The following is a 26,868-nucleotide window of genomic DNA, read 5'->3' as shown; positions in this document are numbered from 1 at the left end:
GGGATAACGAAACCAACTATCCCCGCTGACGAAAGTGCCAACGAGGACAAGACTGTCCTATAAATTAGATTTGTTTTTTTTGTATGTTTTTTTTTGTTTTTGTTTTGTTCAATCCGTCCCCTGGCTTATCGGGTCGGAAACACCCCTGACTTCCCCGTGAGCTAGCTGGGAACGATAAGCCAGGGTGGCAAAGAGGCGGATCATAACATCATATGCATGAATATATCTAAAACATATGTATAAATTTGAGAAAATTTCTTTAATAATAACGTTTTAAAAACAATTTGGAAAACAGGATCTTCATAGTAAATTAACGAAATAGGGTATACAAATGCCTATACACGCATCATGTCTTCAAATACCACCAACATTGCGACTGTTTTTTTGTTGTTGAACTATTTTGCTTAAGCCTTGTTTTAGCCAAAATAATATCAAAGCAAGGACTAAAAACTAGCCAATCTTGAAGAAAATTTATTCATCAACGGCCTGAAATTATGTGGGCATGGCCAAATGTTGTATATAGCAAGTAATATTCCACGGAAGATCAAAAACGAGGAATATCTAAAAAAGATCTTGAATTCGTCAATATATTTACGGTATATTTTTAACATGAGATGGCATATTTTGGTATACTTCTGAGGTATATTTTTCCGATAAGTCAGTATATTCTATCGACACAAGTAAGATGAAAAAATAAATAAAATAGGGCGAATTTTTGCAAATAAATGCTTTTTACCGAAACCTGTTCCCACAAAGATGATAGCAATGGATGAGCAGCGCAGCGACAAAATCTATGGCGGATGCGAGGGTCCAGACGCCATGTATGTCAAGCTAATTTCGTCGGACGGCCATGAATTTATTGTAAAACGGGAACACGCTCTCACCTCTGGAACCATCAAGGCGATGTTATCCGGCCCAGGACAATTTGCCGAGAACGAGGCTAATGAAGTGCACTTTCGGGAGATTCCGTAAGTTCAATCCAAACTGCAGTCCCGCTAGCAACTGGGGGCTATCTTAGGCCGCATAATCCATTCTGACCTATTGACCGGCGGCGACTTTCCATAGAGACATGCATGAATGTGTGGATGGACACTAGTGCTGAAACACACTAAACTTAAATAAAATGCCCACAGTTTCTTTAAATGATTATCAAATCGTACATTCTGCATACGTTTTGAGGACACTCGTGCTTTTGGGATTACCAACCACCGACTGAGCTGATATTCGTGTTGTTTCTTTTCAGGCCGCAGGTCTTACAAAAGGTCTGCATGTACTTCACTTACAAAGTACGGTACACCAATAGTTCCACTGAAATACCCGAGTTTCCAATTGCACCAGAGATCGCATTAGAACTTTTAATGGCGGCTAACTTCCTAGACTGCTAAATTATTGGTTAACTTTATATACTTTATTATCAATTAAACAAGGGAAGAGCAAACTTGAATAAAGCCTAATTTTTGCCTGTGTTAATTTTTAATGAATCAAGATGATTGTCTCTGTAGGCGAGAAAAAAATAAAATTCTGTTAATTTCTTAAACGACAATAATTCCTTGTTTAAAAATAACCCTTTTATTTAACTCAAGAAACATTCGCAGGCTTTGAGCATCATTTGCTATGCTTGGACTTGGCTTTGGAGGCGTCCTTGTTGCTTAGCATGGCGAAGCGCATTTGCTGGACCAGCCACTGAACACCTTCGCCGAGGCCCTCGCCGGATATGGCATTGCTGGAACAGATGTGCCAGGGTTTCTCCTTGATGTTTTCCAAACTGAGAGCTAAAAAGTTATGGTCGTTATGTATTTACTGACACACATAGTTAAGAGTAGAACTGGGAGCACCTGCTGCTATTTTGACGCTGGATAGGGAATCCTCTGCGTCCGATTTGTTTCCATAAAAAAGAATTGGCACAGTTCGATTGCACAAATGGGGATGCTGTAGCACCAGATCCAACTCATCTTTGACCACAACTGAAATGTAAAGGATAGCTGAGCAATTGGATGTGGAATCAATGTGAATTCATGTTAAGATACCGAATCTCATGCGATCAGTGGAGTCGATGACGTATATTATCCCCTGGCAGTTCTTGAACTGATGCTCCCAAAGGTTCCTGTAGCGTGTGGCGCCCGACATATCGATCGCCTTTATGCTAACTCCTGCCATGCCTGTGCAAGAATGATAGATATTCATGAATGGAAGAGGTAGGCATAGCATTCGTCCTGGCGGAACTTACTGTAAAACTGCTCCACCATAAAACCCACTGTGGGAACCATAATGGCTGACTGGTCACCCGGTTTCTTGAAGTGGTTGATTATCGTGGATTTGCCGCTGTTGTTCAGGCCCAGCACTAGAATCGTCATTTTGTCCTTTTTGATTTTAATCAAATCGGCCAAATTGTGCAACATTCCCATTTTACTGTTTGACTGGCATCCGCCGCAATTGTTTATAAGCTTCACTACGATGGTTCTGACATGTTTGGCCCCGCAAAGGACTATGGATTGCCATGGCAACAATATCCTCAGTGTGAAGGCATCGATTTATTGAAAGTTTCGACTGCCTTCAACTTTAGCACCTGCTACTACCACTCCCCCTTTGGCCGGAGAAATTTCAAGTTCACCTTCTGGCTGACTTTGGCCAACTCGCCCTCGCCCACACCTGAACAACAACTGGGGCATTGAAACATTAACACTGCTCGAGTATAGTATGTACATGTAGCATATCCAGCTATTTCTTCGTGGATTATTTCCTAATCTCAATCTAAATCATAACTTATATAAAACATTAATAACGTTTCGACAGAATCCAAGTTTTATTGTAGAATTCATCTTAAAAAAACATTGTTACGATAGGAGCTTCTACTGTTTCTTGCTGTTCAGAATGATGCCATCGTACTTCTGCTGGAACCATTTCATGGCATCCTCCTTTGTCAGGCGGTGAGGGAAGCCCACAGTTCCGGACTTGCGCTTCCTGTGGTTCACATTGTAGCCTGAAACGGTGTAAAAAGAATAGGTAAGAAATATGCTAAAAAGGTTTGGGAAAAATTCAGATAATGTGGAAATTGTACCGTATGGATTCGCATTAGTGCAAAACCCTTTGAGCACATCTTCATTTCTTTGCGCACATTCACTGAGTATCAATGCCTAGTCTGGCAGAGATAAATAATTAAGTGCACATTCGCTTTACGGCGAAGTTTTTCTCTTGCTTACCTGGACGGCCCAGGACGACGTAGAAGTCCAGACCATAGATACCGATCGATGGATCGTACTTGATACCCAAATCGATATGTTCCTGGATGCCGAAACCGAAGTTGCCGGTGGAGGAGAAGTTGTCGCGTCTCAGCTCGTACTCGCGCACCTTCAGACCACGCTCCAAAATCTCTTCAGCCTTGGCGCCGCGCACGGTGCAATGGACAGCGATCTTCTCATTACGACGAATGCCAAAAGAACGCACTGTGTAGCGGGCCTTGGAGAACACTGGCTGCTGGCCAGTCAGCTGCTCCAGCACCTGTGTTTGAAGACAGTTTTTAGTTTACTTGAACAGACACCAGTCGTGTGTACACAAAAGAATAGTTACCTTAGCGGCACGGGTCAGCCTATCACCGGATTCACCAACGCAGATGTTCAAGCACAGCTTCCTGATGTGCAGGTCGCGCATCGGGTTCTTCGCCGGGTCCCGCTTAATTTTGGGTTCCTTCTTAGCAACGGCCTGAAACAATCAATGAATTTCGTTACTTGGGAGCCGTATTCGCGTTAAATATAGCTTCGGGTGGCATATTGCAGACGTCCACATAGTTTTGACGGTTCAACTTTTCACAAATATAGGTAAATAATAGCCGATGCGGGGCAATTTACACGCCACTCAAAATTTCGTATAAACCTACCGCCATTATGGTATGTGGGAAAGAAAGGAAAGAAGCGTCTTACAGTTCAGTGTCATGTAGAGACAGTAAAGCCTGCAAAACCATCGATATTTCAATGTTACAATATTTGAAGACTATCGATGTTTTTCCTCTGAAATGCGAACGGTGCGATGTGATTGACTTTGTAGGTAATTTAGGAAAATTTTAAGAATTTTAATTGGTTCTGTATTATTCCGTATGATGCAGTCTGTGAAAATGGAAATATTTTCATAATATTTTCGGAAGATGTACCTAGGACCTGAGTACCCCTCATATTTTTATGACTACCACAACTGTCACTATTGAATGATATCGATGTTTCCCTCTACAATTTTTAATAGCATAGCTAATAGTTGCCATGAAAAAGAAAAAAAATCTAGAAAATTATAGCCTAGACTGACTAACTCAGACGAAATATTTGGTCGACCAAATCAGGGATGTTGTTCGTATGGAAGCGATATAAAATCGGAGATCAAAGGTACAGAGATCTGTGCGGTATTAAATGCAACCGTACTAGAATAATATGTCAGCATATCCCGAAAAATACCAAACTTTTTAGTGCCAATGACCATTGCGTTCTTGTAAAACTTGAGCCGTTCGAAATTTCCGTTGAGCCCATATATTCACTTTTGAAGTCATTAGCTTAATTTGATCGTAAATGACTTAAAATTAAATCAGAAATTCGAAACACCATTTCAACAATTAAAGATATTAGAATGAGTAATTAGCACCCGGAGCAATAGTCGTATGCCACTGCATTTCAATTTAAGAGAGGGGCGCAGCATTAAAACAGTTTTAGAAAAAGAATGCAGTGATAGTTAGAGACAATGCTCTAGAATTTATGATTTTTTTTATGGAATTGGAGGATTTGCAACTTAAGAGAAACGATAGTGAAAAAACTGGGCCTAAAAACTTACGCCCTTGGTAATAATAGTCTAGTGTCATTTTTTTTTGACTATACATATGTATGTAATATTAGGCTTATTAACCAACAGGTTGACTATCTTGAAATTAATGCATTACAAAGACTTTTTGTAATAAATACTAATATTTAATTGGACACTCACAAACATAAATATAAGTACAATTAAAGCAGCACATTGAAAGGCAAGTAAACAGTAAACAAATTAAGATATAAATAATACCCCCAATACCCCTTAGTTAGTAGTTCGCAATTTGAGACATATATTTGTAGGAATCTACGCCTCGCTCTTTTGCCGATTCTGCATGACCTGGCGCAGTTGCGGGAACGTGCTTTTCGTCTGTGCTGGATGAACACGAGCGCACAGAGACGTGAACGGCTCGTACAATGAAGGGCGTTCCATGGCATTGACTGTGTAGTGCTTTATACGCTCCCGCTGGCACCAGATGTTTGCCCGGTCCATAATCTTTTCGACGGGATTAGGCGTTGTTGGTGGTGTGTCCCTTTTAACCCGGGCTCGCACATTGGCCAGTACAATGACAGGGATATATCAGCCAGCATATCTAAGCTTCGTGGATCAATGGGGTCATAGACCAATACAAAAGCATCAGGGAATTGTAAGTAGTGCCGCGGCTGCTTGCCCTGCAGTCCAGCTGTGTCGTAGATGCGTAATGTTTCACGAGCCCCTCCACGGCCCGTGTCGCAGCTGGCAACATAGATGTCCTCAATGGTAGGATGGAGTTCCTGAAGCAAACAAATTATGTTTTAAATGCACGCTTTCACATTTATGAATTCAGTTTAGGTCGAGGCAGTACTCGTGACGGTGTTGATTCTCACACATCCCTTTTAGTGCAATCTTACAATGTCTACGTTTCATTAAATGAATTAAAACCAATTTCCATTCGAAAATAGTCCACACACTGTCCCACTTAGGCCGTGCTAAATCTTGTTCTGTCTACTCACTGTGTCTGGATTTAGGTTTCCATAAACCAACTGCTCAATTACTGTTGTCTTACCAACGCCTTTCATGCCACATACCAACACTTTGCCAACTTTACCAACTTTTGCGTTGAGCATTTTATTTTTTACGTTTTTAAGTCTTGTAGGGATGTCATATATTTAATTATCGGTGCACAAAAATATCGGTAGTTAAAAACTAATAGGCGTTTTATTTTGAAAATAAAAATTGCAATACACAAATGTGCTTGTCAACCGGTGGTCACTACGATTATACATGACAAAAATATCAAAAACGAGGAATATGTGTAATAAAACTTGAAATCGTCAGTAAATCTACGGCAGAGTTTTTAAATGAGACGGTATATTTTGGTATATTTCTTGGGTCGGACGGTATATTTTATCGAAAATCAGCGGTCACACTGCTAGTCATGGACAATGCTGCAAAAGTTTTTTCCGACGCATAATTTCCGCATTTTCGACGTGAAAAAACAATAAACCTATTAAAAAACTGCAAAAAGACAGCTTAAAACAGTTCTGTGCCTTTCGCGACGTCAAAACTGGTGAAAACGTGTTTCGTGGCTGGAAAATAAACGCTTAAACATTGCTAGCGCCATCTTAGAAAATTCGCTTTATTGGTTATTGAATTTTCAACCCCGACGAAGAGAAAAAATCAAGATTCCCTTAACTACAAGCTAACGATAGTGGGAACGAAGTTGAGTTGGTAAATTAAATTGAAATGAGTGAATTTCAACCGCAACAAGGACAGAGTATCAGTCAATCCCAGGCGTTGGCTCAGGCGATACAGCGTGCCAAGCAGGTAAGAAGAAGAATACATACGCGAAAACGAGGGAAAATTCATTTATTTCTGTACACACGTCTTGTGTGTATCTGCCATTCGTTTGCAGATAGCGGCTAAGATCCAACCCAGCCAGCAGGCAGGCGGTCCAGGAGGACCTGGAGCAGGACCATCACCTTCTGGTGGTGGCGGGCCGGGACCCGGTGCGGGCAACAACTTCAAGAGGCACAACGACGACGGGGATAGCGGACCAGACTGCAAGCGCTCTTTTGGCAGTCCGGACTACGGCCACAACAACAACTCGAACATGAGCAGTAGCAGCGGGGGCGGTGGAGGAGGCGGAGGGGGATCAGGTCCGGGCGGTGCAAACATTACGCAAGCCATTGCCCAGGCAGCTGCAGTGGCTGCTCGCCTGGCGGCATCGGCCGGAACAACGTGCGAGGAGCAAATCCGCATACCCGAATCCATAGCGAATGCCTTTATGGGACGTGGCAGCAACGACACCATCACTCATATCCAGGCCGAGTCGGAGGCTAAGGTACAGTTGATGCCGGAACAGGAGCGAGTCATTACATTGCGTGGCCAACGGGACACCGTGTCCAAGGGGCGAGATATGATCCAGCAGATGGCCAGCCGCGGTGGTGGCGGAACCGTGGAGGTACTACTAACCATCAACATGCCGCCTCCGGGACCCAGTGGCTATTCGCCCTACCAAGAAATCATGATACCCGGAGCAAAGGTGGGCCTGGTCATTGGCAAGGGTGGCGACACCATAAAACAGCTGCAGGAGAAGACGGGAGCCAAGATGATTATCATCCAAGACGGACCCAACCAGGAGGTTATCAAACCTCTGCGCATTTCCGGCGATCCGCAGAAGATCGAGCATGCTAAGCAGATGGTCTTGGATCTCATCGCCCAGAAAGACGCACTGGCTCAGCAGCAGGGTGGACGCGGGGGCGGTAGTGGCGGAGGAGGCGGTAGTGGCGGAGGCGGTGGCCCTGGCCTCGGCTACAACAACTTCAACAATGGCAATGTCGGCGGGAGCGTAGAGGTCTTTGTGCCAAAAATCGCCGTCGGCGTTGTCATTGGCAAGGGGGGAGACATGATCCGAAAGATTCAAACCGAATGCGGCTGCAAGCTGCAGTTCATCCAGGGCAAGAACGATGAGATGGGCGATAGACGCTGTGTGATCCAGGGCACACGCCAGCAAGTCGAGGACGCCAAGCGGACCATCGATGGACTGATCGAGAACGTGATGGTATGTCGCACTAGGGAGTAGGAGACAATAATCTAATCAAAATTTGGTTCATTGACCTCTTTCTATTCTATTCGACAGCAACGAAATGGCCTGAACCGCAATGGGAATGGCGGCGGCTCCCAAAGTGGCGGCGAAGGAAACTCCAACTACGGCTATGGCTATGGCGTAAACCATGCCCAGGGCGGGCGTGAGGAGATCACATTCATGGTGCCAGCATCTAAATGCGGTGTAGGTTGAGAACAAACCTCCTCCGGCCCTCCACCTCCCATCTTAACTGAAATTTTTACCTTGCAGATTGTAATTGGACGTGGCGGGGGGACGATTAAGCTGATCCATCAGCAATCCGGGGGCCCTACTGCAATGGATCGCAATGCCAGCAATCCGCCCAACGAGAAGCTGTTTAAGTCCAAGGGCACCACCGACCAGGTGGAGGTGGCCCGTCAAATGATTTCTGAGAAGATCAACATGGAGCTCACTGTTATTGCCCGCAAGCCCATCGGTGATGGTGGTGGTGGCGGTGGAGGCGGCGGTGGCGGCGGTGGTAATGGCTCTGGAGGTGGACCCAGCAATTCCCATCACAGTCAGCAGCAGGGCGGCTATGGTGGACCCAATCCAATGCAAGGCGGCGATCCGAATGCCGCCGCTACAGCAGCGTACCAGCAGCAGCAACAGCCCTGGGGTCCCTATGGCCAACAGGGATGGGATCCGTCTGCGGCCCAGCAACAGCAGCAAATGGCAATGGGCGGTGGACCTGGTGGCTCCGGTGCGAACGCTGGGCAGGACTACTCGGCCCAGTGGATCGAGTACTACAAGTAAGAATTTTAAGCTGGTCTCCTCCATACACATCCGTCTAACAAATCAATCAACTCACAGGCAAATGGGCTGCCATCGCGAGGCTGAATTGATCGAGCAACAGATGAAGGCCAAGCAAGGGGGCGGAGCACCTGGTCCCGGTCAGCAGGTGCCGCAGCAGTCACAACAGCAACAGCAAGTGCCGCAGCAGGCACAGCAGCAGCAGGCATCCGGCGGCAACAGCGCTGACTATAGCGCCCAGTGGGCGGAATACTACCGCAGTGTGGGCAAGCACGAGGAAGCAGAGGCGATTGAGAAGACGTTGAAGAATAAGGTGAGTCGTAAAAGTGGTTGAGTTCTGGTTAAACAATCGCTAAATTCTGTCGTTGGGGCACTTTTGATGCCTTGCAGCAATCACAGAACGGTGGACCTGCTGTTGGCCAAAGCAATGCGCAAAACCCCAACCAAGGCGGCCCCAATCCCGGCCAGCAGCAGCAGCCCAATCCAGCGGCGGCAGCAGCGGCCGCTGCTGCAGCAGCCGGTGGCTATGCACAAGGTATGACTCCTAGCCAATATGCACAATATTCACAGTATTACGCTGCTGCGGCTGCGGGTCAGCCCCAAGCACCACCGCAGCCCGGCGGTGGTCCGCCCGCTGGTTATCCCGGTGGATATCCGGGTGGTGGCTATGGCGGCTACCCGGGTGCGCCGGGACAACAGCAGCAACAGAAGCCGCAGAAAAATGACAAGCATTGATAACGATTCGGGATGTGATGTGGCGAGGAGATCGAAGTAGGAGTCGGAGTCGGAGTAGAGATGGTAGCTGTAGCTGGAGTGGAAATTACTCCACTTAACGGATGTGGCAGGTGCCTTGAATTGGGTGAGTGACAACCAAGTGACAAACCGTAGTCCCAGTAGTTGATAGACGGAACGTTTCTTTCGTGTTGAACTGAAAATAGCTGCCATTAAATAATTGCTTTACGTATATTTGCTTTACCTTTCTGCTTTAATTGCCTGCTTCATTTTAGTGATCAGCCCTTCCCTCAACTTTTTATGTATACATACGTACTAGTACAATATATATGCTTTCACTATGTGATATCCTAACCAAATCTCGTTTACCATGCGTACAACTCTTTGCAGTGATCTATTGTTCCACTATGTCCTATGTCTTTTATCCCCCACAAGCTAGCAAAAAATAAAAGTAAAACATAAGAGTAAAAGTTTTTAACCGCAACAACAGCAATACGAAGAATCACAGAGAAGGGTGCACAGAAGGGAAGGGAAGCGAAGTCAGAGAGAAAGAGAGACCGGATCCATCAGTCAAACAAGACAAATCATTCTAGCGTCGCACTTTTGCATAATTGTAAATTAATATATTCACACTATGATTTCTCCATTAGTACATAAGTAAGCCCCCCTGAAAGCCGAACTCTACTTTTATATTTGTATTTATATTTATCTATAAACCTAACTGAAAGAAAAGATATTGCCTCTGCTGTCCATGTTCAATAGCACAGAGCCATACAAACACACAGTAGACTCAAACCAAACCAAGCCAATCCAATCCGTTTTTGGTGACATATAGTACATCTATCTGCATATGTATATCTGAATATAATTTCTTTCCTCGTCAAGCGAAATGAATGAGCGAACGGAGAGTGCTGAGCGTTTTTTACACTTTAAAGACAACATTTTTGAGAGTTCTCAAATTGCAATAACTGAAATATATAGAATTATATTAATATACATCCATATACTTACATACATATATATTACCTATAAATCGAATGTAGCTCATAAATGATGATCGTTTTTGATATATGAACATATTTCTCTCGTACTTAGCTTAGTGTTATTACAAAAACCGATTCAAGCAATACACGAAGTTCGATATCTGGTGATCTGGTAAGACTTTTCAACTTGTTAAATGTACTCTTCATAAGATTCTGAAAGTCCAGGGCCTTGTCTGAAATGTTTGTTAAGTGGAGTGCAGTGGAGTGGAGTGGATATTGAAACCAAACCGAATTGATTTGATGATAATAATTAAACACATGCTCGTTCAATATATAACTTTTACCTTTCAGTTTGTGGAGAAGATATACCTTACTTAATAGTCTTACGATCAACCCAAGATTCAATACAATTAGACTTGATTTCGTACTGTACTCTATTTTCTGTACTATATATAGGACTATATCGTATATTAACTGGAGAAACTATTTTCAATATGTATTTTCTTTAAAACAAAAACTTATTTCCCAAGGTACAAGGAATAGAATAATATCACGCCACATTTCCACCATATATTTCAATATCTACATATATTACCATATGCCACCCTATATTATACATACATATGCCAACATATATGTACTTTCAGAGGGGTCATTCTTCAAGCCAGTTCATAACAGAAATCCGAAAGCAAAACTCCAGAACAGAACTCCTTTACACTCTCTAATTGAACATGAACAGATACGAAATATTAAATTGTAAAAGTGTCAAGCTTGGTAAGATCGTGTGTTCTTGTTACTGTCTATCTATATAAAACATATTGATATACAAACGTACATATATGCAAATCTAACAATGATATGATAAAACTTACCCATATGAAAAGTTGGTCTACCATAATATTTAAACATTAATTTGTATAATCTAAACTAAGTTTTACGTCGCACCAATACATCTGAATGTTGCAACAGCAGATGAACAACAACAATTTGTAAACGCTGGCCGGCAGGGCAGGCTCAGAGCTCAATGCGGATCTGATCTGCCCGCAGCCGTCGAGACATTGAATAAACATTTAATATAATACCATATATAATATATATCCCACATATATATATATATACTTATTATAAATCTATTCTCAGCATATGGCACTCAACAGTGCTCTATGCCCCATTGCGTTTCTATTGACTTTAATGTTTTTTTTTCTTTTTTTCCTATTGACTATTGTCTATTGCCATAATTGAAAATCGTTTCTCGAGCGTATTTTCAGGGGCGCTGCTGTGGTCTTGGCGTTGGAGAATATTTGGGGGCACAGGCAAAGGACAGGCTTTAACTTTTCCTAGTCGATTGATTGGTTGATTGATTAATTGCTTGCTTCAGTGCCACGATCGGTATGCCTTGAAAAATATTGGAAAACGATTTTTACATATACAATTGCCTTATCTTATCGAAATGCACTTTTATAATATTGATATTTGATTGATATGATTACGCTGACATATGATATACATGAACATCTATTTTTGTGTGCAAACTTTACATATACACACTTGATCATAATAATAGGTACACACATCTACGTAAACTTTAACATAACAGAAAACGGTTCTCAATTATTCCTTAAGTTTTTGTTTTCAATAAAATAATCTTGATTATATTATAAGATAATGTTATAAAAGAAAATAGATCCATTTGTACTTCAAAGTCAATGTCAGGCTGCTCAAAATAATACGTACACTTCAAGTATTGTTATGAAAAAAGATTGTTAACTGATTATTATTTTTTTGTTGCCTAAATGGGATTTAATAGTTAATATCCGATGTATCCTCCTTTATTTTTTGTCACCTTTATAATTATTTTTGGCGTACTTTTAATAAGCGTCTGGCAGGTGTCTCATACCACAATTTTTGGACGCCCTCGCATAATTTTTGATTATTTGAAAATGAAAACTTAGCTAATTTTGTTTCGTAAATCTCCCCACAAGTTTTCGATTGGATTTAAGTCGGAAAATTTAAGAAGCCACTTTAAAACGTCTATTGTTTGGCCCTCAAAAAATTTGGTCAAAAGCTTGGATGTGTGCCTTGGGTCGTTATATTACTTAAATACCCAATGGAAACTCATGTTTTCTTCAGCATAAGGTAGAATAACTGTCTGCAATCTGGGTTTGTATTGCGTCAGCGTCCATTCTGTTCGTTGTCACGAAAAATGGACCTACGCCGTACCAGGATGAGCAGCCCCATATCTTTAATTGGCACCTCCATGTTTGACAATTTTTTTTTGTAAAACATGGATCAAAATTCTTTCGTTTAGGGCTTCCTACATTGCTTTCACATTCATTCCCTAATAAATTTATTTTAGTTTCGTCGCTCCATAAAAGGCTTCTCCACTTTTTCTCTCCGGCGCATCCTGCGCAGTCTTTATGATCTTTAGCAAAAGTTTGCCCCATGGCTAAATTTTTTTGACGCGTAAGTGGGACCTTTCTTTCTATTCTCCTTGGAAGGCTGGCTTGTTGTAGCCTTCTACGGATCGTTGGAGCACTAACTTCTAGTGCAATTTCTGATGCCATAGCCTTTGACGACTTAAATGGGTCCTTACTCCTCAAAGAAAAGTATGTAGTGGTCAAGTGTTATGGTTGTTTTCTGTGGCTTTCCGCGAGTTTCCTGACTAGGTTTTAATTTTTAAAGCATTTCAACAAAATTATGCGACCTTTTCATTTATTTGGCAATGGCCCGAAGAGATTAACCTTCTCTTTTCAGACTAAGAGCCAATTGGGCTGTACAATAAGACTTTCGGCCTATTCTTGTAAGAAAAAAAATAGTTATTTGTTTATATTTAGACTGTAGTTAAATGAAATGGATGTTTAATTGCCAAAAAGCCAAGAATTTCCAAATTATTCACTTGATATTCCAAATTTACTGACACTGTACCTATTATTTTGATCAGCCAAAATGTGATGTCAACTCGCAATTTCGCTTAAAGCTCTGTTATTCGGCGGTTCCCCTGTTTCATTTTTTTTGTCACGGAACTGCAATACATTGACAAATAAAACATAAAAAAAATTTTGTTTTCAACACTTAAAGTACGACAAAACTAATTATTAATGAAAAGCTTCAACGTGTACCTATTATAATGATCAAGTGTGTATATATATATATATATTTCTATATATTTTCATAGCAACTGCGACGATATCCGATATCCCAAACAGTGCAGTGCAGTGCTCCCTCCCCAGAGTAGACTTCAGTCGATCATGAACATAAACAGATAATTATGTGTATAGTTTCAAGGTATCATTTGCTTGCTATATATTCGGATAACATTGCCTCCAAAGCCCATCTATATCTACATATGTATATCTTTATAGATCCACCATTTGTATACTGTATATTGTCTAACAACTCCTCTCAAAGTGTGGCATAGGTCTGGGACTAGGAAGGGTTTGAATAGTATCTGTGCAAGGCATATCTCAAACAGTTTGATGTACATATGGAATTCTGCTAGTTTAGATTGGCCTAGACCTGTTTTATATAACATCGGGAAGCCGTTTGTCCTCTTATAGTTTCAGCAAAGGTCTCGAATCCCCTGATGGCCTCCTGTTCGATCTGCAGAGAGGTAAGTATGGTCCATCTACCCTTAGAAGTCCATTTTAAAACCCAATTCAGCATTTTTTTGGATCCAATGTCAAGCCGTTTATTTTGCAATCAAATGATATTTTTGAAATTGATACATAGATGTATTTCTTTATATTTGATTTAAATTACGTGCTATTTGCAGGGGCAATTGAATATACCAAAATCCCTTTCTACCTTTCTATAACTCATATTAACATATGCATAGATACATAGATATTATATCGTATTTTTTTAACCAGAAATTGGAACATATATATATTTTTTGTTGTTGTTTTAATAACATTTGTTGATATATCCATATCTTTTGATAATACATATATAACTGAACCATGAAATATCTGCAATTTACAGCCCTATCTGCGTGATCTTCGTATATTCGGCTGGTCAGAGTCTGATGGATATTAGCTTAACCTTTCAACTTGCAATAGATCGTAAATCGTATATACCCAATGAAATGTCCTCAATATTGAATATTCCAATTTTCTCAAATAAATTTCCCCATATTAAAACCACAAAACGATACCGTTTATTGTATGGAGCTCATGTAGGGTGCCAGGGGCAAAAAAAAAAACAATAATAATTTCTTACCACATGCACACCCCATCCCCTCCCCTTCCCTACCATTAGTTATTCCAGCACACAGATTTGCTTTTACTTAACTTCTCGCATTTTATTACTGATATATATATCATTTCTTGTTCATCTCATCCCTCTTAAGCATTTCGCAAAGAAACATTTAAAGTTAGAACAACAGAATATGTATATGTATATATTTATAGAGCTTAGTGCCTGCTAGATCGATCCAACCATCCATTTCAGCTGGATTCGTCAGGCAGACTACCTCATATTGTAAACTCTTAAACTAGACGACATACATACATAGTACAGTGCGTATCAGTAGGTATAATAGATTGGGCAATTCAACATACATCAATTTGTTTTTATTTGTATAATTTTGGATTTTTGATCTGCTATTTATGAACGAGTTTACTACAAGAAAACTTACATTGAGAATGCTGATGTTCTAGATATATATTTTGAATTTGTTCTGTACGATTCCTTTCGTCGATAATTCAACGATTTGCTTGATTCCCTTTTGTGTTGTGTACTGCCTTTTTTCTTTTTAAAATTAACATACATCTATTTCCGCCTTTGTTTACATTTATAAATATTTATAATATTTAACTCTTTCATTCATTTATTTGATGCACTCATCCGTGGCGTGTGAGCGTGTTCCCATTTGCGTTATGTTGCCGAGAAACCTATGTATCTCTTCTCTTCCTTTCAATCCTCAACTACTAGGTGTGATGGTGAAGCACTTGATCTGAATAGGATTATGGGGGTGCGGCGGGAGGGGATCATCAATTAATTATCATTCAATTCCCTCGCTCCTCTCTGCCGTGCGTGTGTGTGTGTCTGCGCCTTAAAACTACAGTTACTCGCCCAAAGTTGAATTTTTTACATTGCCAAAAAGTGTTGCAATAATTTAAATTTTAAGTCTTCTTCCATCTACTTGCAAAGTGGCTTAATTCCTTCATTCATTATTATGTTTTTGTACTGCTGTCAGTGTGTGAATTTTGGTTATTTATTTTTCCTTTTTCTTCTTTCGATTTTTACTTTTACTTTCTTCTTTTTTTGTTTTATTTATCTTGCCTTAACTTTAAATACAAAATTTTTTTCTTTTGAATGTCAATCAAAGTAGCTACATGTTAGTACGTTTTTTAAGCTGATTTTTACAAATTTCTCCTTGGCTTAATTTACACACATTTTGCAGAGCTGTCAAGAGCACATTTAGCCATTAAATAAATGAAAGTTAAAGCGCGGGGGCGTCGCTTTCTGGGATCAAAAAGAAGTTATATATACATGTGAATATATATAAGAGTGGACAGGAGACGTCATTGTATTTTTCGAATGACTCTGTCGTTGAGTTAACTTGAGTTAAGATTAACTGCAGATAGCTTTACGAGCACAAATCATCATATACTTATAGGAGAGCTAGAGTTACTTTTCTTGAACTACGCCGAACGTTGGATGGTGTTGAAACAGCTCTCAAAGGGTGGCAAAGGTTACTTTTCTGCCGCTGTTTGTTTTATTTTGCTTGGTTTGTTTACAGGACCTGGCCCTTCCTCCGGCTTGAAGATGCCCCCCGTCTTCGTTTTATGTCGCAATTAACTGTAGCATAGGGATTGCGATTAGACCGATCAATAGGCAAAGATACTAATTCACTGATGTTTGCTTACCGCTTTTACTGTGGCCTTAATGAAGTCTTTCTTTTCTGTTAGATCAAATTCTGGATATTTCGCATAGACTTGCTTGCAAACTGTTTTCATGGTTATCTCCTCCAGATTTGCCTTATCCAATATTTCTTTGACATAGCCGCGTATTTGCTCATCCTGCAATCAAAAGGTATACCATACCACACGATTTAAGATCGAATTAGCAATAGCCAGAGCTAGCGGCTACTCACCGTTGGGAATGCCATTTTGCCCTTTTTGGTTAGTGGCTCATCCTCGTCAGACTCATCTTTGTCATCGACATCATCATCCTCCTCCTCGGACGATTCTTTCTTTGATTTTTTTGATCGACCATCGGCTGGATGCATCGAGCAGAGAGAGGCGGAGGTTAAAAAATAATTAATGGTTCAAAGGTGCTGGTAAGCTTACCCTTTCCAGCTGGTTTTGACTTGTTATTAGCTTTGCTATTTCTCGCAGGCGTTGTGGGCTTCCTACTCCTCTTGGGGCGTACATCCTGCAAGATGGAGATGTTACAACCTTTCCCCTCTATGCCCTCCATGTCTGTTATTTCGCTTACCTCACTTTGGTCGCTGCCAAACTCCGACAGTTCCTCCTCCTCCTCATCTTCGGAAATGTCATCCTCTTCGCTGTCGGAATCTTTGCGTTTTCGCGCAGGTGCCCCCCGTCCACGTCCCCGTCGTCCAGCCACGGAAGTGACCGCCGGTCTCCCACGCTTACCAGTTACGGCTGGGCGCTTGCGCTTCGGAACCTATTAGAAGTGTAGAAAGATCGTTGCTGATTAGAAGGTGACTTGGAAGGGCACAGGGGGTAGACATACATCGCTATCGGCATCGGATAGTTCGGACTCCTCTTCTTCCTCAGAATCCGAATTTCTTCGCCGACTCTTGCGCGCTGGACGACCCCGACTGCCTCGTGCAGACACGTTGCGACCAGCTTTAGCGGCACCACCACCACCGCCGCCGCCGCCGCCACGACCGGCATCAGAGTCTGAGTTGGCCGAAGGATTGTACTGTAATTGATGGTGTAAATTAGAGAATCTCGTTTTTGCATTATCCGCTGCAATACTTACGTCTGAACCCGACTCTGAGTCATCGTTGCGTCTCCGCTTGGTCACCGGAACTTTCTGCTCGCTCTCCTCGGAGCTGGACAAGTCACCGTACGCAGACATTTCTGAAAGCAGACGACACAAAGGTCAGGGTTAAGGATCTTCTCGAACTAATGATTGTATTTGACTTACTTTTGCCAGCCGTCGTGCGCCGGGGACGTCCGCTAGAGTTGCGAGCAGATCCTCTGCCACCCGACTTGCTGCTCTTGCGTTTCTTGTCATCCTCGCTGACCTCTTCCTCTTCTTCGTCCAGGTCATCCTCTGGCTCCTCCTCGTCTTCGTCGCCCTGCTCCAAGCACAGCGATTCGTCTGGCTCCATTAGAAATTTGAGCACTCGCATTACGATTTCATTCTTGCTGCCTTTGCGATCCAATGTGAGAATCTCGCAAATGCTCCGAAGTCCTTTGTTTTCCACCTTCTTGATGGCATCGAGTTTCTTGTTGTATTCCGTCGAGTCCTTGGCGAACTCGAATCCAGCAAAGGAGCGCAGATTCTTCTTCACAACATTGTTTTTGCCTTGGGCCCCAAAACAGAGCTAAAACAGATTTGTATATTCGATGTTAAATCAATTATTCTCCGAATGATAATCTCATTTCGTCCGCTCACCGCATGTAGGGTCTGTAGGCCGTCGACACGAGTCTTGTTGATGTTCTCATTGATGCGATCAATCTCCGCCAAAGCCACGACATTCTCATCGTCCTCTGCCACCTCATTGTTCTCATCCAGGCCATCGTCCTCGCCAGCATCTCCGGCTTCTTCGTCGTCGTCGTCCTCTGCCTTCTCCACCTTACCATTTTTGGGCTTCGACAATGGTTTCTTGGCTGGGGCCGATTTGTCAGCTCCCGCAACTGTCTTTCCCTTGGCCCCATCCTTGGCATCACTACCTTTGTGTTTTTCGTCTGCAGCGGTTTTAGTGGTCCTGTCGCTCTCCTCATCGCTAGCCTTGTCCTCGTCATCGTCCTCCTCATTCCCTTGAGTATCGGCATCGTCTTCGTTTTCATCCTCATCCTCCTGTTTTGCATCCTCCTTCTTTGAATCCTTGCTGTTGTTAATGCTAACCTTCTTCACCGGATCAGGCGATACCTCCGTTTTGTCCGATGCGCCTGCGCAAACACAGAAAAAAAAGGATTAAAACTAATTAGAAATTTCTGTAAATCAAAGAAAGATTAATTGCTGGAAAAAGGAATTGTCTTCAGCCTTGGGAAGTCCAGAGCTAACTTCACTTAGGAGCGCAAGGAACTATGAATACTGAAAATGTTGCTATACCTCGGCCTTTACTACGCAAAAACCCCATTGGAAAGGATTAGCATGAACAATAGCCAATGAAAAACGAAAATTATCTTTTACTCCGATGGGAGAGGAGATTTTCGCTCTTGTGGGGTTCGAACCATGGAACATATACATCGACGAACAGTTTAGACGACAGCGCCACACGGAAACTCTTAAAATAAGCAGCAGAAAGCCAATAGGAACACGCACACACATATGCATGTGGGCCGGCGAACACATGTCCCCCCTACCACAACACTCTCTGCTGGGGACAGATGAAAATGAACCCATTTCGCCGCGTTGCGAAACGCGCGCAAAATTCATTTTATGATTTTTGTTTTTCTCGCTCTTTCTTCACCAACACCAACGAGCACGATTAATACGACATTGCTACATAGGCAGGTTGTCGTTGTGGGCGCGTGGCTTTTATTTACCTGCATCCGAGTCGGGGGTGGGGGCTTCCACTGTGTCTCCTTTGGGCTTTTTATCAGCGACGTCATCAGCAGTGGTGGCGGAGGCCCCATCGTCGTCAGGGGGTGTCGTTGCATCGGATCCCTGTTCGGCTCCTTTCGACTCTTCATCACGGTCCTCGGCGGCCGCCGCTGCATTCTCCACTGCCTTCGCCTCGTTTACCTTGTCGGCGGCATTCTCTTTTGTTGCCGTTTCTGCCGCTTTGTTAGCATCCTGGTAATAGAGTGGAAAGAGATACGAAATCACAATTTTATTTCACTTGCTAATTTTTGGCGGCGACCACCATCTACCATTCGATTTTGTGCGTTTTATTCGGGAATGAGTTCGAGAGCTTCTGTATGCGTGTCTTCCGCACGACGAGCAAGAGGGAGAGGAGATAGAAATTGAAAAACAACATTGCAAATCTATGAGGCGCGCACGCACTCGTTGTCTCACTCCCACGCACTGAAACCTAGCTATGGGCCGCTACGACGCCATGTTTATACACATAAAATGAGCGGGGAGAGAACAATAGTCGGGCAATCCGCATCCTCTCTGGAGCCAATATTTGTTGCGCTCTATTTACACCACAAAAGCATTTGCCAACTAGCCGTTTTCAATGCGCGTCCTTGGCACACACTCGCAACTTTGTTTTAAAACCATTTTCAGAATTCTACGTACCATATTTTTAATGGTTTTTATATTTTTCCGTCAGCCGACACACATTCACACATTTACTAGTGGTGTCACTATCGATGGTACCGCATCAGCACGGAACAGTGCCTAAAAAATATCAAATATGAATCAGGGTTCCGTTTTGTCGCGATATATTTCTTTCTGATAGATATTGCTTTAAAATACTAATGGTAAAAGGCACCAGACAACTGCTTTTAAAGTGCTGGTATTAATAGTTAATAATTTATGTTATAAAGTGTCGTTTTTTTGTTTAAATTATATAGATCTCGTTTTCTAATATTTACTCTACACTATCGAAGACACCGATGGCCGGCCGGCAAGGAATTCATCGTTACTATCGAAAGTGGTTGGTCGCAAAAAAAGCGCACGACGTTTGTCAGGAAAAAGTAATTTGGAAACGCCGGAGTGACCTTAGAATAAAATAAACCTTATATTTATTTACGTACTCGAAATTCAGTGATCACACACTTATCATGGGAATTTTGGGCTTATCAAAGCTCATAGCGGACCTGGCGCCCCAGGCCATACGTGAGAGTGAAATGAAGCATTTGTTTGGTGAGTCTGAATTGGGTTGAACAAAAGAACTCCTCTTAAACCTTATCCGATCCTATTCTTTGTAGGTCGTAAGGTGGCTATCGATGCCAGTATGTGCTTGTACCAGTTCCTCATAGCAGTGCGGTCGGAGGGAGCTCAGCTGGAGACAGTCAACGGAGATCCCACGTCCCATTTGATGGGCATATTTTATCGCACCATCCTACTACTGGACAACGGAATAAAGCCTGTGTATGTGTTTGATGGTAAGCCTCCAGTTTTGAAGTCTGGGGAATTGGCCAAGCGTGCCGAGCGCCGTGAGGAGGCGGAGAAGGCCCTAAAGGCTGCCACGGACGCCGGCGATGACGCGGAGATCGAGAAATTCAATCGTCGCCTGGTTCGAGTTACCAAAGAGCATGCTCGCGAAGCCAAGGAACTGCTGTCCCTGATGGGAGTTCCCGATGTAGACGCCCCCTGTGAGGCAGAGGCACAGTGTGCAGCGCTCGTCAAGGCTGGAAAGGTGTATGCCACGGCGACGGAGGATATGGATGCGCTGACATTTGGGTCAACAAAGCTGCTTAGGTATCTCACATACAGCGAGGCCCGTAAGATGCCGGTCAAGGAGTTTAGCTACGACAAGGTGCTCGAGGGTCTAGAGGTCAACAACCGCGAGTTCATCGATCTATGCATCCTCCTGGGCTGCGACTACTGCGAGAACATCAAGGGCATCGGCCCGAAACGTGCCATAGAGTTGATCAACAACTATAGGGATATTGAGACCATACTGGATAACCTGGACACCAGCAAGTACACGGTGCCCGAGAACTGGAACTACAAGGTGGCGCGCGAGCTTTTCATTGAGCCGGAGGTGGCCGATGCCTCTGCCATTGATCTCAAGTGGACGGAACCCGACGAAGAGGGACTGGTCAAGTTCCTCTGCGGGGACAGGCAGTTCAGCGAGGAGCGTGTTCGCAACGGTGCCAAAAAACTGTTCAAGTCCAAGCATGCTCGGACCCAAGTGCGACTGGATAGCTTCTTTAAAACATTGCCTAGCACACCGAATGCCGTGAATGCAGCCAAGCGGAAGGCCGAGGAGGCAAAAAAGAGTGCCAACAACAAGAAGGCAAAAACCAGCGGCGGTGCCGCACGTGGCAGAAGACCCAAATAGTTTTTATCTACAAAAACGTACAATTTTTTTTAATCTTAACTTAAACATATTTAAAGCCTACAATTAATATTATAACTACATCGATTTGAGCTTATTTCTAGTTGGTCTTCTTTTGGATTTGTGTGGATGTGGATGTTAACCTGCGTCTGCGACTACAGCAAATACTGCTTGGCCAGGGCGCGAATGAAGCGAGACTTGCGCACCATGGCGCTTTCTCGTTTGATTTCCTCGTTGTTATTGGCATTCAGCTCCAAAGTGCCCATCATGGAGATCTGTGTGAAGGGCGAAAGTGACAGAGTGAGTGAGTGAGTGCTTCTCAAGGATTGGGGGATTGGCTTACCGCCTCCAGTTTTCGACTGTGCTCGCCTCGTTTCGCATGCAGATTGACAATGAACTCCAGAAGCGTGGTGTCCCATATGCAGCTGTAGTACGAATCCATGGCATCGGTGAAGTTTGACGACTTCTCGCTGAGATTTTTAAACACAATCCCATAGTCGATTTCCTCGAGAAACTGACACAGGACGGTGGCCTGCATATGACAGCCCAAATTGGCGGCACAGCGAATCATCTTGCGAATGACATAGTCATCCGCCACATTGCGCTGCAGCGGCATCGTGCAGTAGTCCGTTCCGGTCACCAGGGCATTTACATAGCACCGCATCGCGGATTCGTTATTCCCGATGGCCAGGTCCAGGTCGCCCTTCATTTTAAGCCAGGAAATGGTCTGCGGATAGTATGACAGAGCCTCGGACAGCAGCCACTGAAGAGTCTCGCAAACACTACGCAGGCTAAAGCTAATGGGGCTAAGAGGATGGGAACAAAATTCGCTTAGAGATTATATAAGTATAAATAGGGGACGATATATGGGACTCACTTGTTAACGCTGGTGGGCCAGAGGTGCATGTATTCACAGCTCAGATCGTGATTGGGATCATCCTTGAGTATGTTGTGCAGCTTTCCCAGCATGGAGATGGCCAGACCAAATATATTCTGATGGCGAACACGTTGCAAGAATGTCTGGAGAGAGCTACTGCCGCCACTCGATGGCGTTGAACGCTTGGGCACATTGAGGAACATGCTCACCATCAGCTCCCACGCATCGCGAGACACCTTCTTGTTGGTCTTCATCTTTTCCATTTCAATGAAGGTGGCTGCAAAGGCCAGAGTTAGTTCGAGAGGACCTGTCCGCTTTTCCAGGTAGAGGAGTGGCGGGAAATCTGTCAGATTGAGCAGCATAATGGCACAGCTTTCGAGTATGTCCGGCCTAGGCAATATGGAGTCGCCCGCCTGGAGTACACTTAGACACTGCTTGCATCGCGCTCCCAGCGACTGCAGGTCGAGCGGATTCTGGTGCCACTCCTCCAGGCTCTGCGTTATCTGTATGTTCAGAATCTCCCACGTGAGCAGCTTGCACATCAACTGAGTATTACCGGCTATCTCCTGGCGCTGCGTCTCTGACTTTAACACACTCAGCATGGACACGGCCTCAATGTAGTCGCCCCTCGTCGCCAGTTCTCGCGCCTTTCCGAGCAGCACGTAGCTGAAATCCTGCAGGAAACTCACTGGCATCGCCATGACCATTGCCTTTAGTGGCTGAGGCACATCCCAGCTGGGACTTATGAAACACAGGGGTTTTCCCGGCGCCGTTCCACACAGCTTCACTAGCAGAATCCTCACGGTGTTCGCATTCTCACAGCTGATCAGTTGCCGCTCTAGGGCAGCGACGTCCACACGGGCACCTGCACAGAAAACACAAAGGGGTTAGAAATGGGAAAACCGCATCGATTGCCACTTACTTTTGGAGTGGCACATCCAGTCAGTGAGCGAGGCCAGAGAACTGTTCGGCACGGGAGGGGCTGCCTGCAGCATCTGATCATCCAAATCGTCCAGCTCCTCGACCGTGAAGATACCCAAATCCCGCACGATCTGCAGCAACTGCTTCGACTGCTGTGGCTGTGCCTGGTGGAGCATACAGTCGATGAGGAAATGCTTGAGGGCTGACTGTTGCGCCTTGTTGCAGTTGGGCAGCACCTCTGTCAAGGCCTCCACAAGAGGCGGCAGATAGTCCAGCTCGCGATACTTCTCAAAGTACTCCACGCTGCCAAATATGCTGCCCCATTCGAAGATGATCCGCACCATATTGAGGGCCGCCACCTGCAGCTGCAGTTGCATCGTATCCTTGAGCTGTCCCGTAGAGATGGCGCCCTCAAGGTCCAGCTCCAGATTGCGTCTACTGACCAGCGGAATTTCGCGTGCATGGTTATCCAGCCGCAGAATCGTCACAATCTCCGCATAGTTGTTCAGCAACGATTGATGGAAACGCTCCATCAGAGTATGCTTCTGGGCGCTGATTCCGCAGGCCAGCAGCAGCCCCTCCAGCTCCACGGGCCGAATGTGACAGAAGTACAGGGTGGTCTGCGGTGATATCGCCTGCAAGTTGTTGTTGCAGGCGGCAGCCGCCTCCCTCGCCAGCACATACTGTTTGGTGTACAGGTAATAGTGGGCCAGCTCGTAGTTGATTTGGGCCCGCAGCTCCTGGGGGGTGATCAGATGCATTATGTCGTAGTTCTGGCCAGTGCTGACATCATCACAATGCAGGGTCACAAAGCTTTCGTAGTGGAACACGTAGAACGGCTTGCTGGATGCGCAAAGCTGCTGCAGATACTCAATCGAAGGCTGCGTTGGCGACTCCAGGAACTGTTGCAGCTGATCGATCGGCTGGAATCTGAAAGGAGAACTCTCCTTGACGAGCTGCAGCCGTAGCAGTAGGCGGTGATAGATGGTGAGGGCAAACCTCGCAGCTCGCTCGTTCCCAAATGCGGCTAAGGGAAATATAAAGATAAAGATTATCCAGTTCTTTCGTTTCAGCCGTCGCTCGGACTTACATATTTTCAAATCGAAGTCACTTGCAAGGGGTATGCTCAGATTGCGGCCATAGCTAATGGTGCAGAGATCACGCAGCAAGACGAGCTGCATTAGCACGGGCAGGTTATTATCCAGCATGTCTAGGTCCCATCGCAGCCATGTGGCAACCTTCAACTCGAGAATTTTCAGTGCCAACTGCTTTCTGGTGAGATCCAGCCCATTCTCCTCTGGCCACTGCTGTTGCTGTGCGAGCGGGCAGACATTGAGAGGTGCTGAAGCCGCGGGCGTGGGTGAATTCACTGCTCCTCCCACAGTGGCGCCCGGCAGGTTTTGCAGGTCACTTCCAGGCGTCCCCACGGACGCTACCGCCGTGTCCGGCGTCACGCTGATGAACTGCATGATCAACTCGAGGGCGCTGGGTTCTGTAAAAAACCGTAGTTGTGTCACCAGAGCTCTACAAGTGGAAAATTTGCCTCTTACCGGGATGTGCGCGCTGCAGGTGCTGCGTTATCTTGTGCGGATCGAGCAGGAATTCAAACCACAAGACCGTCTCGGCCGCCAGTGGCACCGGCTTGGGTTTGAGCGGATCATCCATTCTGTTTTTCGACAAATTGTAATAGTCAAAACAAAATTAAACTCTGTGGGCAGCGGACCGATAAAATATAAAACGAACTTGGCCCACTTAAGCCCCTCTATTTAAACAGTTCAACGACTTGAGGTAAACGGCGGAAAATATTACTGATTTTAAATTCTTCTTGTAGATCCATGCCAATCTTTAATCTGAACTTAAAAAAAAAAACCACGATATCTTTCACCCGAACTGCTCAAAACATATGAAATTTTCATTATTTATGGCTAAATATTTAAATATTGCCTTGGTCTACAATGGGTTAATCATTCTCCGTCAAGGGCTGGAAAACCATATTCCATGATTTTGATATTCGATTTGCTGTTACTAGCTAGATGGGACTTCCATACCTGAACACATAATTTTATATGATTTGTTATGGGCGGTTTTGGAGAGAGCCGATAGGTATCAGGGCTGGAGAAGAAAGAGACAGCGGCATCTACAGTGGATCCTGGGAAGTAGTGGCAGAGTTGCGTGGGAGAAAAGGAAACGGGGCGAGGAGGAAGAAAAGGGAGAGTTTCCGGTGGAGAATAGTGGAGGCCGCACGTGCCCTGAAAGAAAAAAAGGAAACAAAATCGGTGATCGTTGAGACGACGATCCCACCAAGACATCAGCGGCAGGCATCAACATCAGCAGAAGCGGCGGACATCGGCAGCAGCATCCCGGTACTGGCCAGGCCGGAAAACTGATGCGAGAACCGTCAGCGGAGCACCGGCACCAAGGAACCGTCAGCGGAGCACCGACTGGAGACACGTTTCTGTCCCCACACACCAGCCCCCCGGAGAAAGAATCCGGACTTCAAAGCAGAAATACACACACACGATTCACACACACCCACCTTCATCCACCCACATCACACACAACCCACGCATGTATACCCTCATTCATAACACATCACATAACATCACCACATTTCGCACATCTACACCCGTCCGACCCACAATTAAACAATATATCACGATCATATAAAAAGACACCACGATCAAACGTAAACATCAGCAAGCATCAGGAAGCAACAACTTTTATCAAAGGGGGCTGCCAATTCGGCCGAAATAGGGTTTATTTTGTTGTTAGTATTTTTGTGCTAGTATTTGTTTCCTTTATATAAACCTAGATTATTAATTAATAATGTTCAAGGTAAATATGAAAATATAGTGGATATAAAAATGAAAATTTGAAAAGAGTCATGAGTGAATAGAAAACGGTAGTTGGGTGGGACGAGAGCGAGAAGAAGAGCGGGACCCTGAATATGAAAAGGGAGCGAATTCAAAAGGTGGCGCTCATGGAAGGGTGGGACCCTGCTAGGGATAACGAAACCAACTATCCCCGCTGACGAAAGTGCCAACGAGGACAAGTCTGTCCTATAAATTAGATTTGTTTTTTTTGTATGTTTTTTTTTGTTTTTTTGTTTTGTTCAATCCGTCCCCTGGCTTATCGGGTCGGAAACACCCCTGACTTCCCCGTGAGCTAGCTGGGAACGATAGGCCAGGGTGGCAAAGAGGCGGATCATAACAAATGGCGCCCAATGGTAATAGAAGGGATCGATTTTAAACGCGAGTCTTAAAGACCCGGTGTAAAATGGAACCCTGGTAGAACGAAACTCAGCCGGTCCGCGAGCCGGGAATAAATCCTAGCCGTCGTAGCCGCTGAGATGAGTAGAAGAGAGGAAAATGGACATGGTAGTTATGTGTCGGAGGTAGAAGGGAAGGAAGTGTGTGTCCCGAGTTGTGGTCCAGGTATTACCAGGTGGTAGTAGCCTCGTTGTCCGACTCGTGGAGCTCGCTGTCTGGATCTGAAAAGAGGAAGAGGTGCCGGAGGATCTGTCGAGTCGTGGTCCGGGTTATGTCCAGAGGCATTAACGTCGTTGTCCGATTCTGGGGGATCCACGGTGATCTGAGGGAGGAAACAGCGAAGG

General features: G+C 44.4%; 8 protein-coding genes across 10 annotated transcripts; 3 read left to right on the top strand and 5 right to left on the bottom strand.

Moving 5' to 3' along the window:
- The first annotated feature begins 599 nt into the window (after window positions 1-599).
- LOC117194028 (elongin-C-like) lies at window positions 600-1,000 on the top strand. Its single transcript, XM_033398655.1, has 2 exons — window positions 600-680; window positions 757-1,000. The coding sequence occupies exons 1-2, from the start codon at window positions 615-617 to the stop codon at window positions 970-972; spliced, it is 282 nt and encodes a 93-aa protein (XP_033254546.1). The 5' UTR covers window positions 600-614; the 3' UTR covers window positions 973-1,000.
- A 546-nt stretch (window positions 1,001-1,546) lies between these two features.
- LOC117194026 (ADP-ribosylation factor-like protein 6) lies at window positions 1,547-2,680 on the bottom strand. Its single transcript, XM_033398653.1, has 4 exons — window positions 2,228-2,680; window positions 2,028-2,159; window positions 1,836-1,964; window positions 1,547-1,772 (listed from the first exon to the last, which is right to left on the bottom strand). Exons 1-4 carry the CDS (start codon window positions 2,403-2,405, stop codon window positions 1,606-1,608), a joined length of 606 nt encoding a protein of 201 aa, XP_033254544.1. The 5' UTR covers window positions 2,406-2,680; the 3' UTR covers window positions 1,547-1,605.
- A 99-nt stretch (window positions 2,681-2,779) lies between these two features.
- Window positions 2,780-3,895, bottom strand: LOC117194027 (60S ribosomal protein L11). The gene is made up of 4 exons (XM_033398654.1): window positions 3,875-3,895; window positions 3,568-3,699; window positions 3,201-3,498; window positions 2,780-2,980 (listed from the first exon to the last, which is right to left on the bottom strand). Exons 1-4 carry the CDS (start codon window positions 3,878-3,880, stop codon window positions 2,850-2,852), a joined length of 567 nt encoding a protein of 188 aa, XP_033254545.1. The 5' UTR covers window positions 3,881-3,895; the 3' UTR covers window positions 2,780-2,849.
- An 804-nt stretch (window positions 3,896-4,699) lies between these two features.
- Window positions 4,700-5,970, bottom strand: LOC108158783 (NF-kappa-B inhibitor-interacting Ras-like protein). The gene is given in 3 exon segments (XM_017291460.2): window positions 4,700-5,363; window positions 5,366-5,558; window positions 5,778-5,970. Coding segments are annotated over 3 exon segments (579 nt in total). The 5' UTR covers window positions 5,892-5,970; the 3' UTR covers window positions 4,700-5,091.
- Window positions 5,971-6,183: 213 nt separating this feature from the next.
- Window positions 6,184-11,444, top strand: LOC117194024 (far upstream element-binding protein 3-like). Of its 2 annotated transcripts, XR_004474726.1 has the most exons (7): window positions 6,184-6,591; window positions 6,680-7,828; window positions 7,907-8,056; window positions 8,123-8,640; window positions 8,702-8,954; window positions 9,032-9,500; window positions 9,764-11,444. XR_004474726.1 is itself a non-coding variant. In XM_033398651.1 (6 exons), the coding sequence occupies exons 1-6, from the start codon at window positions 6,511-6,513 to the stop codon at window positions 9,374-9,376; spliced, it is 2,496 nt and encodes an 831-aa protein (XP_033254542.1). In that variant the 5' UTR covers window positions 6,184-6,510; the 3' UTR covers window positions 9,377-9,505. The 2 variants fall into 2 exon arrangements, 1 of the variants encoding a protein (XP_033254542.1); XM_033398651.1 differs by lacking the exon at window positions 9,764-11,444 and having other exon boundaries at window positions 9,032-9,505.
- Window positions 11,445-14,636: 3,192 nt separating this feature from the next.
- LOC108158781 (protein DEK) lies at window positions 14,637-19,830 on the bottom strand. Of its 2 annotated transcripts, none has more exons than XM_017291455.2 (11): window positions 19,747-19,830; window positions 19,050-19,299; window positions 17,953-18,449; window positions 17,479-17,881; window positions 17,311-17,411; window positions 17,059-17,250; window positions 16,798-16,989; window positions 16,650-16,734; window positions 16,454-16,578; window positions 16,227-16,379; window positions 14,637-16,158 (listed from the first exon to the last, which is right to left on the bottom strand). In XM_017291455.2, the coding sequence occupies exons 1-11, from the start codon at window positions 19,747-19,749 to the stop codon at window positions 16,144-16,146; spliced, it is 2,016 nt and encodes a 671-aa protein (XP_017146944.2). In that variant the 5' UTR covers window positions 19,750-19,830; the 3' UTR covers window positions 14,637-16,143. The 2 variants fall into 2 exon arrangements, with proteins under 2 accessions (XP_017146944.2, XP_017146947.2); XM_017291458.2 differs by lacking the exon at window positions 19,747-19,830 and adding an exon at window positions 19,377-19,394.
- A 279-nt stretch (window positions 19,831-20,109) lies between these two features.
- On the top strand, window positions 20,110-21,554 carry LOC117194025 (flap endonuclease 1-like). The gene is made up of 2 exons (XM_033398652.1): window positions 20,110-20,316; window positions 20,382-21,554. The coding sequence occupies exons 1-2, from the start codon at window positions 20,235-20,237 to the stop codon at window positions 21,458-21,460; spliced, it is 1,161 nt and encodes a 386-aa protein (XP_033254543.1). The 5' UTR covers window positions 20,110-20,234; the 3' UTR covers window positions 21,461-21,554.
- LOC117194023 (integrator complex subunit 8-like) lies at window positions 21,533-25,085 on the bottom strand. Its single transcript, XM_033398650.1, has 6 exons — window positions 24,806-25,085; window positions 24,346-24,747; window positions 23,257-24,282; window positions 22,335-23,199; window positions 21,801-22,263; window positions 21,533-21,732 (listed from the first exon to the last, which is right to left on the bottom strand). Exons 1-6 carry the CDS (start codon window positions 24,918-24,920, stop codon window positions 21,613-21,615), a joined length of 2,991 nt encoding a protein of 996 aa, XP_033254541.1. The 5' UTR covers window positions 24,921-25,085; the 3' UTR covers window positions 21,533-21,612.
- Window positions 25,086-26,868: the final 1,783 nt, after the last annotated feature.

Source organism: Drosophila miranda (genome assembly GCF_003369915.1).
Source record: "Drosophila miranda strain MSH22 chromosome Y unlocalized genomic scaffold, D.miranda_PacBio2.1 Contig_Y2_pilon, whole genome shotgun sequence".
NCBI classification, from domain to species: Eukaryota; Metazoa; Arthropoda; class Insecta; order Diptera; family Drosophilidae; genus Drosophila; species Drosophila miranda.
Note: the sequence above shows the minus strand (reverse complement) of the source record. Positions and strands in the feature narration are given on the sequence as shown.